This window comes from Leptonotus elevatus, chromosome 12 (genome assembly GCF_054856555.1).
Source record: "Leptonotus elevatus isolate MCC_2025b chromosome 12, RoL_Lele_1.0, whole genome shotgun sequence".
Taxonomy (NCBI): Eukaryota; Metazoa; Chordata; class Actinopteri; order Syngnathiformes; family Syngnathidae; genus Leptonotus; species Leptonotus elevatus.
The window spans coordinates 16,565,469-16,578,252 of NC_141250.1; the positions used below are offsets into that span (position 1 = coordinate 16,565,469).

General features: G+C 40.5%; 2 protein-coding genes across 2 annotated transcripts in view; both read left to right on the forward strand.

Moving 5' to 3' along the window:
• The first annotated feature begins 2,090 nt into the window (after positions 1–2,090).
• LOC147164773 (cytochrome c-like) lies at positions 2,091–3,566 on the forward strand. The gene is made up of 3 exons (XM_086091078.1): positions 2,091–2,221; positions 2,790–2,966; positions 3,064–3,566. Exons 2-3 carry the CDS (start codon positions 2,795–2,797, stop codon positions 3,207–3,209), a joined length of 318 nt encoding a protein of 105 aa, XP_085947204.1. The 5' UTR covers positions 2,091–2,221; positions 2,790–2,794; the 3' UTR covers positions 3,210–3,566.
• Positions 3,567–4,162: 596 nt separating this feature from the next.
• Positions 4,163–12,784, forward strand: part of pde11a (phosphodiesterase 11a) — a 40,413-nt gene continuing 31,791 nt past the window's right edge. Inside the window, exons 1-2 of the mRNA XM_086091575.1 lie at positions 4,163–5,446; positions 7,500–7,658. Coding sequence (XP_085947701.1) covers positions 4,652–5,446; positions 7,500–7,658 — 954 coding nt within the window. The 5' untranslated portion in view covers positions 4,163–4,651. The remainder of the gene's footprint in view (positions 5,447–7,499; positions 7,659–12,784) is intronic.

Consider the following 12,784-nt stretch of genomic DNA (forward strand, 5'->3'; position numbering starts at 1 on the left):
CGGCTTTGGGTGGGAACAAAGCAACGGAATGGATCGAGTGGTGGGGACAGGACAGCTGCTGGTCCAAAACATGGACTGTTATGGTTATGGCGTCGTAAAGACTCAAAATAGAACTCGTATTGTAGCTACAAACCGTGTAGTAGTAAACACACACACAAAATGTAGCGTAGTCAGGACGCTAACTATCTTAAAAATGTCCGAAACCATCTTTTTAAGCAGGCAATTTCAATGACCTTAAACGTATACGTACGTATAGGTACAATTTACCAAAATGAATGAATAATGTCATTATATTTGAAGCAGGCACTTTCAAGAACCTCTATGTTAAACTAGTGCGCTAACAAGCAAGCTTATGTTAAAAAAATAAAAAATAAACTCTTTCTAAAAGCAGAAACGTTCAGAAACCTCGAGTGTGGTGGTTCTCGTACCAATTACTGTATGTGAATACAATTTCAAAGATTATTTGGTTGGTAATCCATTATCCGGTGACACATATTAAGAAAGTTTTGGCCGCTGTCTTAATGCAAACTGCAAAGTTAGTTAGTTAGTTGGTTAATTGGTTGGTTAATTAGTCCAATCTGAGTTTTAAGCTTCCATTTATTTTCCTAATCTTTGTCCTTTCGAAGGTTGTTAAACACAGAAACAGACAACATATAACAATTACGTTAATTAGTAAAGTAATTCCGGTCACTGCGAGACAATAGATAAATCTCAACATTGCATAAATCATAATTCAAATACTACAATGAATATTAAATGGAAATTCCCAACATAAAATAACGTGAAAGCCTCCTTATAGTAAAGTAATATACAGTCATTTGAATGTTGTCAACTACCGCAAATAAGGCAAAAATAATGGTGTTGTAGCCTACATCATTTTATAATAGGTGCCATTCATAGAAAAAATAATAATAATGAAATAATCAAGAATAATTAAACAAACACTCCACAGGTTAATAAATAATCACAAGTACCAAGTATGTCAGAGTAAGGAGACATTGTGAGTTGATTAAAATTCATGAAATTAGCATTGGTGATGGAAAAATCATAGCGGGTTAAGTAACATCACAAGTGACCTGGCAAACTGTAAGCCCAAATAATGTGGAATTGTATTTTACAGGACAAAATTTGTCTGTCAAAGTCTGCGTTTATTTTGTGCATGCTTTGAGTCGTAGTGGTGCATAGATACTATAAAAGCAGAGAACAGTGGCCACAGAACTAACAAGACCAACGTTGTGTTGATGTGAGGCATCAGAACAAGTCCGAGACATACGCTGCACGCGTATTGAATGTCAAAACAAGAGAAAAAGCGCAAGGCCAATCAGTTCCAATCCATATAATGGGTAAATGTGACCTTGAATAACTGAGTTGTGAAATTTTAGTGCCCATTAGTATCCAGGCACCGAGAATGTTAGGCTGTCATGTCAATATGATTTACTAGTAACTTGAGAGGCAGTCTTAAGATAAGGCTTCACTGTAAAAATCAGTTCCTGTCAAACATGTCCATGTTGCAGAGTTCTTGGGAAGCTTCAAGCAGTGAACTCATCCCAGGTTTTGTCACAGATTTTCCTCAAGCACTCACCAAGATTGAACCTGATTGATTTGCTATTACAGTAACTGAATCGTGCTCAAGCACAGATGAGTTCAAATGACCAGCAGCTGAAATGTGGGAATTTGAACGGAGGTTCTTCATCAGAGGTTCATTGATGATTTGGTGCTCCGGATCAATGAACTGGGCATTGCTGCACCAATGTCAGCGACTGTATGGAAAACACTACACTAACTAAACAACAGACAGACAGACAGACAGACATTATTAAAGTGATGAGAATGTCATTCATCTTGTTTTTGTTGTTGCTGTTTAAACTTCAACAGTAGAACAGTTGTGGATGAGTTTGCTTGCCTCGCTTAGTAACATTTATTTTTGGGGGATTTGAACTTTTATTGAAACAATCAGAAAACCATAACAACACAAACCCGTTTAGTAACTTTTTTATTTTATTTTATTCCTTTATTTAACAAATTGAAACCCCGTTTCGTAACTGCACAGATGGTGTAATGCATGTGACGTAGTTGGTCAGCTGACTGGTGACGTGTCCATTGGCGTAATTTTTTTTTACCGGGGAGGAGGCACGTGTGTGTTAGTCACCGGCGACTCATTGAAGAGGTGAAACCTGACGACCAATAGTTGTACAGTTGGTTGACGTAGAACCGTTTAAAGGTAAGAGTTGGATATCGCAATTCTACATAAAAATAAATGTTAATACTACGAACAGTAACTTTTTCTTAATCAACCAAACGGCCGCTTTCTCTGTAGGGACAACGTGGGTTCCTGCTTGCCGGAGTCGATCTTGATTTTATGATCTTTAGGAGCATGACAGTACTGTTTGCTGGTTATTATTTTACAACTAACATGAGTGGCTTCTCGTTTTACTCTCACTTGACTTCGTTACACTATTAAGTCTTTTAGCTAAATTAAGTTACAACCACTCGGGTTTATCACCGTAAATGTGCGTGTGTGTTTTCTTTCTCTGGTATATTTTAACCTATTCTTTATTGGACTGTAAAACTAATGTGGGCTTTACCTGCTTTCAAAGAGTAATGTTGAAAAGGAGCTTTTGTAACCGCGGCGCCAGGAAATTGCATAACTTGTAAACGAGCTCCTCCTGCTGGTTGTGTCCAGTAGTGCACCACTGGAAACCACTGTTCATTTTTGTGTACACATAATTTGTGTTGTAATAGAAAGAAATGGCTTGTAGATGATCCGTATGTGTGTGTTATATCCACAGACAAAATGCCTGGAGACATCATTAAAGGGAAGAAGTCCTTTGTTCAGAAGTGTGCCCAATGTCACACAGTGGAGAATGGGGGAAAGCACAAGGTCGGCCCAAACCTGTGGGGTTTGTTTGGTCGCAAAACAGGCCAGGCAGACGGTTACAGCTATACAGATGCCAACAAAAGCAAAGGTAACTGTGTATTTCTGATGACAGTGTTGTTGACCATTTTTAAATATTTTTGATAGAGATATTTATATAATTTAATTTAATTTTTTTTTACTTCTAGGCATTATCTGGGGTGAGGACACCCTGAACGTCTATTTGGAGAACCCCAAAAAGTACATTCCTGGAACAAAGATGATCTTTTCTGGCATAAAGAAGAAGAATGAGCGTGCCGACCTTATAGAATATCTTAAATCTGCAACTTCGTAAAGAACATTGCCAACAATCATGATGAATTGTCATTTTCATCTTAACAATGGACAGTTTTATCACAGCGATTTCTCCGTTTTTGATACTGTATAATCCACCTCCTTGGTGGAGTGATTGATAAGTCCTAATTTTAACAGGTTCCTTTTTTTAAATACTGGTATAACTTATTAAACCATACTGTATTCACATTATATGTAGAAGCTGTGAAAGCTGCTGATTGTGATATGTTTATTCTAGATTTATTTTGTAGTTCATAAACCTGTTATCAATTGACTATCCTAGTTTTGAACGTTACATTACTTGTTTACACTGTTTTTTTACTCTGTTACATTGAATAAAATACTATCCAAGATCTTACATTGTGAATGTCATGTCAGGACATCGGCATCACTTTTCACCCACTGAGTGTACAAAGAGTGTAAAAGGCCTATTTCTGTAAATTGTTATGATTTGATTGTCATTAGTGTGACCTCCTCTATTGGACGTAAAGGTAACAATTTTCTCTTATGTTGAAATTGTGCATTATCTTACAGCGGTTTACATAATTGGGAATAAATATCTCCCTCGTTTTTAATGAACACATGGGCCTACAACGTTAATGTTGGTCATGATTGTGGTACTTTTTTTAGCAGACACTTGGTGTGCATGTTAGACTTTTAAATAATAGATGACACTTGTGTAATAGCGCTCCCTAGTGCTCAACAGCGCAACTACACCATGTCAAGAATCCAGCATTCTTCCGCTTACGAAATAAAATACCTTTGCATAACTAACACTTATTATGAGGCGCGTATGTTAAGATACATTTTCTTACATAATGGTTGGACTAGAATTGCAGTCATCGTCATGGCAATGCTCTTTTCCTGAATTAAATGAATTTTTAATAGTCTAATAAATAAATAATTGTCTGTGCTAAGTACGTGTTTTTATACTTTGCAGGCTTTTTTTGGAGCGTTTCTGGGACGATAGCGAGCAGTTGACATGTCCACAGGCTTCAGATGCTGGAGCGAGCCTGCAGGAGCTTGCGACCCAGCTCAGCTCCATGACGAAGCCCACGTCAGCGGGCAGAGCCAACCACAGGCAACACAGTCATTTACAACAACACACACACACACACACACATCGCACTGATGCTCGCTTGTGGATGGATCTCTCTGATGTTTCCCCGCCACCGCTTGTTTCTCGAGTTCATCAGCACGGGCATCATCCCTTCAGTGAGCAGCAATAATGAACTTGGAGGAGCTAAGATGCTTTTAAAAGAAGAGCCATCCTCTGAGTGGAAGCTGGAGATGAGATGTTGGCACACGGGGTGTTTCCAACCCGACGCATCTGTGGAATTCCCGAGGATTTTCTAACCCGGACCTTCAGCCCAGCCTCATAGATGATCTTTCTCCGTGCGACTTCGTGGCTTTGGTTCGCCGAGGAACATCCGGAGACCAGGTATGGCAGTGGCCAAAATGGTGTGTTTCTCTGACGTGGAAACTTTCCTGGACTCGCACCCCGAGTTATTCGAGGACTACCTGAACCGAAAGGGCACTCATGGCATGGTAGAGAAGTGGCTCAAGAAGCACCGGGGGGCCAAGTTGGGTCCGGCGGCCGCAACCCCGGCCCAGCCGAGGGACGAGAAGGGCGCCGCGCTGAGGGACGTCAGCTGGGCGAGCAAATGCGACGGCTTGCAGCGGAGAGCCTCGCAGAAAGAGCTGCGCAAAACTTTCGCCCGCTCCAAAGCCGTCAACGTCAACCGAACCTACGACGAGCAAGTCAACTCGCGGGCCCAGGAGCCGCTGAGCAGCATGCGCAGGAGAGCCCTGCTGAGGAAGGCGAGCTCGCTGCCTCCGACCACCGCGCACATCCTGAGCGCGCTGCTCGAGTCCAGAGTTAACATCCCGCAGTACCCGTCCACGGCCGTGGATTTCAAATATTACCTGAAGGAGAACAACGAAAGGGAGTTCTTCCTGGAACTCGTCAAAGACATCTCCAACGACTTGGACCTGACCAGCCTCAGCTATAAGATCCTGGTGTTCGTGTGCATCATGGTGGACGCGGACCGGTGCTCCCTGTTCCTGGTGGAGGGCACCGGGAACAAGAAGACTCTCGCGTCCAAGTTCTTCGACGTGCACGCGGGCACGACCGTGCTGCCCTCCATGAACTCGGACGTGCAGGTGCCGTGGGGCAAAGGGATCATCGGATACGTGGCTGAGCATGGGGAGACGGTCAATATTCCGGACGCCTACCAGGTGACCCCTAATGATGATGATGATGATGATGATGATGATGATGATGATGATGATGATGATGATGATGATGATGATCACTGCCTTCAATCTCCTTCGACTAGGGCTGGACTGGCACAAAAAAAAAAATCTATCCTGGCATTTTGATTTAGTCACGCTGGCCACTCTTGCCTAACATGTAGTTGTGCCACTGACAGTAATTAACTCATTCACTGCCATTGACGGCTATAGACGTCAAAAATTCATTTGAACTATTTCTATTTAATATTGTTTTCCACTTTTGTTAACAAGAGTATGAAAAACTAGACATTTTTTATTGTGCATTTTAAACAGATATAAAATTGATGATTAATCGTGAGTTAACTATTGAATTCTTGCGATCAATTACAATACAATTTTTTAACCGACTGACACGATACCAAAAAATAGTATTAAAAATTAGAGGCGTCAGGTGATAATTTTTTTAATAGTAATTAATTGCATGACTTCACTAGTTAACTCACGATTAATCACAAACTTTATATCTGTTCTAAATGTACAATAAAAAAAATCTCGGTTTTTATACTCTTGTTAACAAAAGTGGGAAAAAAATGTTTAACTAATAGAAATAGATAAAATTAATTTTTGACGTCTATAGCCGTCAATGGCAGTGAATGAGTTAATAAGCACCGCATCGACCCCAAAAGAGGCCGGTCCACCCGACATCTGCCCTGTAAGCCAGATGGCCAGTCCAGCCCTTAACATCCAGTCAGTGAAACAGACTAAAACGCTTAAGTGAGCAAAATGCAATTTAATGTTGCTTAATGTCAGAAAACTGCCATCAATCATCACCAAAAGTTATGTGGACATCCTTACTTATGCCCATTTCACCCTCTGAAAATATCAGAACGATCACCTTAATATTTTGCAATTAGACATGTTTTGTAACATCTTTTTGGTTTGCCTAACTACATGCCATATATTAACAAAATGCCACCTCTTGCAATGTAACAAACTGTTGTGTTTCCCAACACTTATTTATCCAAGGCACATAGGCCTACTGTGATTTGCATTTGGGAAAAACTTCAAGGCTAAAATGACACAAAAAGTGGGTAGGTCTGTCTGTCATCAAGTAGAACAACATTCAATTGTTTTGCCTGTCACTATACGTACCTGGAATTAAACATCTGTCGTGAATAAATCAAGCAAATTAAGGGAAATCACAATCACTGATTTACATCACACCAGGTCAGCGATTCCCAACCAGTGTGCCTTGACAGTTGATCAGGAGTGGTTAGAAAATAATTTTACTGCAAATACAGTGATACCTTGATTTATGAGTTTAATTATTCTCGTGAATAAATTATTAATCTTGGGCAAAACTATTTTTATCATGAAAACCTGCCATTCGAACAGGGGTGTGTAGACTTTTTATATCCACTGTATTACATACTGAATCTCTAAAATAAATGGAATGTGATACAGTCAAATCCACAATAATGGGCACAGAGATCCCACTCCATTGTTTTTATCTTCCTTTTTCCTCCTCCACTAAAAATACATCGATTAGACTTCAGTCAGATCTTTCATATGAAATGTGTAAACGATGCCAAACAAGAGTACATCACAAAACCCTGGCACATTTAAAGGCAGCCCCCCTCCCCCCCGAAATATAAACAGATTAAATCCAGTTTAGTTCACTTCAGCGCTTTATTGTCCCATAAGAGGATATTTGTTGTGCAGTCGAAAGTACAACAAAATGATTTAAAAACACACAAACCACACACACTGCATATATGCATATCCAAAAATACAGCTATTCAATTAAAAAAGGAAGCTAATCACAGCAATTGATTAAAGGAGGCATTAGCATTTACAATAAAGGAGTGATGACAATAAAACTGACAGAACGTGAGAGATAAGTCCTTTAAATATAAAGCTTTGTGGTACTCAATTTCTTCCCAATTTTGGCGTCCTGCAGAGAAGCAGAACTCTTAAAATGGCATTTAACTGTGACAAAAAAAGCTCCGGTCTGCATGTGCTAATCATGTACTGTCCTCGTCTGCGGGGCTCGCAGGACCGTCGGTTCAGTGATGAAATTGACAAGCTGACGGGGTACAAGACCAAGTCGCTCCTGTGCATGCCCATTCGCAACAGCGACGGGGAGATTATCGGAGTCGCTCAGGCCATCAACAAGACCTCAAGTGTGGAGATCTTCACTGAAGATGATGAAAAGGTAATCTCTTCATTATGGCGGCGAGCGTGTGCCGCTGTTGTCACGTTGACATTTGCGGACCATATCAATATTACGAGTTGATTTTTCTTTGTTTGATTTTCATATGCTCTTGCCTCGCAGCCGATTATCATGCCTGGCAGTCGTCAAAACAGGTATTACGTTTGTTCGCTAAAGGTGTAGAAGGTTGAGATGATTTTAAAACAGTTAGTTTTTGTTTCTAGAAAAAATGCAAAAAAATAAAAAAAATCTATTTTTGTACATTTGAATACTCCATGTGATTTAAGATTTAATTTAGCAGTACATTGTTGCCGTGAAATACGAGTTTTATTTGAATTAATCATATCTCAAATCATCGCTCTCCATTGAAATGTGTGGAAATGAAATTAATCCGTTCAGGCCCCAGCTCCATTTTTTTTTCGACACAAGAAAAATTGCACTCAAATAGCTTTAGTCGAGGCAATCGAACTGTGCTCAGTGCTCTCAATCGTTGCCGCTCCCTTAAAAAAAAAAAAAAAAACGTCGCGCAGTGCATTTTGAACATCTCACATTACGTTTCATGAGCAGCGCAATTCACGATCTAACTGTGTGCATGGGTCGGCTGTACACCAAGTGTTGGTATTTTCGCATACCCACGTGACTTGGTGCAGTTAAAAAAAGGGTGCTTTGCGCCGTTATGGGCGTGAACACAGCTGACTTGATTTGCAGCCGGTGGAAATATGGAAAAGTCTCCTCTCGTTCCCTTTAAAATCGTCGCAAGAGAGACACACAGTCCTTGAGATGGCGGAAGCATAAACTGATTTGATGGAGTCCATGCAGGAGTTCAAAGCGCGCAAAGTAAATTCATTAGCAACTGAAAGATGATGTAGAGTTGGTCAGGACAATCGCAGATTACGGCTGTGAAATGGGCACTTGGAAGACCGCCTTCCATCTTGATAGCGGGTGTCCGTGTGGAAAGTTGACTGAAAAACTGCTGTGGAGCCTCATTAAAAAATGTTTTTTGTCAGACTGGATTTGTCCATCCTTTTAAAATAGATTAAAAAAAAAAAGCGAGTGCATGAGCGAGATGCGATGCTCACAAGCGTCATGATTCATGTGTGGCAAATTCAAATATTCCGCGTCTCTGGCAGGATTCTGGTGTTGTTGATCCATGAACAGAGCCATGCTGCTATGAAATGATTTTTTTCATACGGGCTTCTGTTAATATTGTAGGTCGTGTTACAGGTGCAGAAAGGAATCTCTTTTTTTTCACTTGCAAGGCAATGAAACGCTCTAATTGGTTCTTCCCTTGAAAGACTCTTGTGTAAGCTTATACTGCAAGTATCCCATTCACAGCACAATTCAGATACGCAGGCTGTAGTTATTCTGTTTTATTTCTTTAATAACGTCAAATTTTCCTTTTTGTCTTTTCTTTTTTTGGTGCCTTATTAAAGGCGTTTATGGGAAATGGCATCATTGCATACTTTCTCATTTGTTCTCAATTTAGCATTGATGTGTTCTAGAATGGAAATCTTAAAGCGGTAACAATTAGGGATGGGCATTCCCACACATTTCCGACTATGTGGTTGTTTTTTGTTGCTGAGACTTTTGGCTTGTTCCAACGGGGGGTCTCCACAGCGAATCACTCGAAAATGATCAGTTAACCGTCATTAACTCATTTGCTCCCTAAAACGTATAAAAACGTTCGACTTTAATTATAGCCACGGTCCCAAAAACTTTATTTATTTATTTATTTTTATGCTAGAGCAGAGGTGGGCAATCTCGGTCCCCGAGGGCCGGAGTCCTGCAGGTTTTGGAGGTTTCTCACTTCCAACACAAGCTGATTCCAATCAACAGGATCGTTATCAGCCTTGTGCAGAGCTTGCTGATGAGCGTATCATATATCAGCTGTGTTGGAGAAGGGCAACGTGCAAAACCTGCAGGACTCCGGCCCTCGATGCCCACCTCTGTAGCTAGAGCATACAGAAGTAATTACAAAAACTGCCAGCAGGTGGCAGCATGGTATAAGAGATCAACCAGGCCCATGTTGCAAAAAAAGCTCTTTTCCCCAGTGTTTTAACCAGATTTGTGCATAATGATGAAACTTAGCCAACTTCTAATGCTAATTGCTGCAAAACGGAAATGGATAGAAATATACTTTATTTTTTTCCTGATGAAAGAAGAAACTCTAATCTTTCTTTGATAGGTTCCATGTTTTCGTAGCAATAGAACGCAATAGTCTGTGGGCCTTGCAAAATCAGTCAAAATCCAGTAAAACAGCCGGGAGCGAAGGGGGTTACTTCCGTGAAAATGGCTGCGAGCGAATGAGTTAACGGTTCATTTGATATATTTTTAAGTCAACATTGGAAGACTTTAAGTTACCAAATGCTATTAAGTGCTCCATAATCTCCGTTACCGGGGACACTTTCCATCGCATGTTGTCTTTTTTCCACCAATCATATGGACGCACAACTTCTATCCATCTTATCTGATGAACTGCAGGCTATGATTTATATTTCCGCTTTGGACCCCATGCGTTATAACATACTCTATATTGTATCAATAATTCATACAGCCACTTATCAGACGTGTTGAATCTTTGCTCTGATGCTAAGTGTCTCAGCGTGTTCCACATTTCCTGCCAAAAGTCGCAGCAAATGTCCCTCGGTTGGTGTCTCCATGGATTTTGTTTGTTACTTTGCCCGCACGCTCAGCGTTCAGCTTCACTTTGGTGTTATCATCTACGATGCTTAATGGCCAGCCGTTAGGCTGCCTCTCGGGCACTTTCCTGGCCAAAAACTGTGCAAGTGTGATGAGAAACAGGGCGAGAATGGAACAGAGTGGCTTTATTGCTTGTTGATATGAATTACAATGTGGACCGGATTTTGTTTTACCGCCACTTGTGCTCCACAAGAAAAAACATAGTATGATGTTCCAATTTCGGGTTTTAATTGTATAACAGCAAAAAAACAAAAAAAAAAAACTAATAGGATGGAGCTAAGAGACACAGGAACAGGTTTAAATGATCATTTTTGGATGTATTTTCATGCCCTCCTCATATGTTTGTATGTTAATTTCTTGCCTCTCTTCCTCTGACTCCCTAAAAATTGAAAAAAATCATACTCGCTATGCTGCATTGTTTCCTCTTTAAAAACAACAACAACAACAAAAAGCATCAAATTTGCATGAGAGTTCCCGTCTAGCAAAAACAAAACGTTACCAATATGGGTCCAATTTTCTTAACACATTACACAACATTTAATGCATTATCCTGTCATTGCTGTTCGCTTTAAGTGGCTTTACCATTGCATTCACAACACACCAATGCTATGCGATAGATGAATTAGTAATGCGTTCCGAACGGTAACATTTACACACAACTCCGTTAAATTGCTATTGTGTAGCACTGCTGCAGGTCCCAGTAATGAGAAATTGCACTCCACTCTGCAAAGTGTGAGGCAAAGCGGCAATATCAGATGTCATTACAAATATTTTGATTGTCTTCATTAAACATTTGTTTGCATGGTGAAACCTTATAGGCTATCAAAACAATGCACTGGCTGGCTTTAATCCCACGCTGCTTTAATTGTGCCGTGATGATCCTCTGCAGCGCGGAAGGCCTTTGGGGAGCTTTTAATAATGACTCTGTCTATGTATAATTGCCTTATCTTTTATAAAGCATTAGAGTTGTTGTCTTGTGTGCATAATCTTACCTTCAACTGTGTCACTTGATATCTTGCATATTCACTTTTGATATGTAAGATGCAGCTTTTTCATTTTGAAACCATCCGGCAAGGAAGTCAGCCGGCGCGGACGTGTTTAGGAACCAGCGACCAATTGTGCCTCAAAGCCTTCTGTCGCTAACAGCAGCGCAGACGAAGTGGAGTGGCTGCTCCTTGAAAGCGCATCGGTTCGCGATCAAGTAGATTATTTTAAGACAAGGGGGAGGGAGAACGAGGCTCAATAAAGCCAAGACGGCACTGTTTGTATTGCGAGAAGAACAGAAGAAGGAGTTCTTCTTCGCTGCGTGCCCGCCTTTTGATAATGTTGCATTAGCTCAAAGTCAATAACTTGCTAATAATCAACCATCAATGGTTTTGAAGGAAAGGTCATACCTTGTCCTGAATGTCAACGTTCATGCTCTCGAAAACGACAGAAGCTGTCGGCGCAAAAGTGCGTTTGCGGCACAACCGTGAAAATGGATCGCCTTTCGTCGCGCGTATAGCGTAAGCGACAGTCTCGCAGGAGCCGGCCTTTTGTTATTAAACCGCTCCTTTTTACTCCTGGTCAGTCCGCATGTCTCTAGGCAAAAAAAAGAAAAGAAGCTCTGTTTGTAATGCGACCTTGTCTAATGGCCTGCCCAACGGAACGCAATTAGCAAAAAGCGCTGCTTTTCTTGCGTTTTGCCTGCTTGTAGCGCAGACGGATCCATAGGCAAGATCCCCAAAGTCCTCCTCGCTAATGAATCTCCCTCCGCTCGGCCCGATGACTGCTGCCTTTCCGGAAGATCATTATTAGAGAATTCCAGAGGACAGCTGAAATAGCATCATGGATAAGCTTATTTTATTGCTCAGCATCATTTGGGCTGTTGGAAAAACAAAAAAAAGTGAGCAAGGTGCTCCACTGTGTAAAAACATTGAACGAATGCTTCAAGTGAAACTACTAACGGCAAAATACTGTTATGGAGTAATTTTATTTGTAACAACATCTACTTAATAGTGTTCATATTATAAGACAGAGCTTCAGTCAAACGCACAAAACAAAAGCAATATCAATACTGGTTGTAATTGGCGTAGATCACATGGTCAGCGAAAATGGATCCAGGCATCCATTTTATACAGTCAGGGTCGCAGGTGAGGTGACTTGAAGCCTTTTCCAGCTGACTTTGAATTTGAAATAATTGTTAGACTTGTTGTGGCCTTTAATATATTAACTCATTCACTGCCATTGACGGCTATAAACGTTAAAAATTCATTTGAACTATTTCTATTAGTTAAATTAAAAACAATTTCACTTTTGTTAACAAGAGTATGAAAACCTAGATTTTTTTATTGTACATTTAGAACAGATATGAAATTTGTGATTAATCGCAAGTTAATTAGTGAAGTCATGCGATTAATTACGATTAAAAACTTTAATTGCCTGACGCC

What these genes read in the sequence shown, in the direction of transcription:
- LOC147164773 (XM_086091078.1), top strand. Translation starts at nt 2,795, where the DNA reads ATGCCTGGAGACATCATTAAAGGGAAGAAGTCCTTTGTTCAGAAGTGT. An exon ending in AGATGCCAACAAAAGCAAAG is followed by an intron (nt 2,967 to 3,063) that starts GTAACTGTGTAT and finishes TTTTACTTCTAG; the next exon opens with GCATTATCTGGGGTGAGGAC.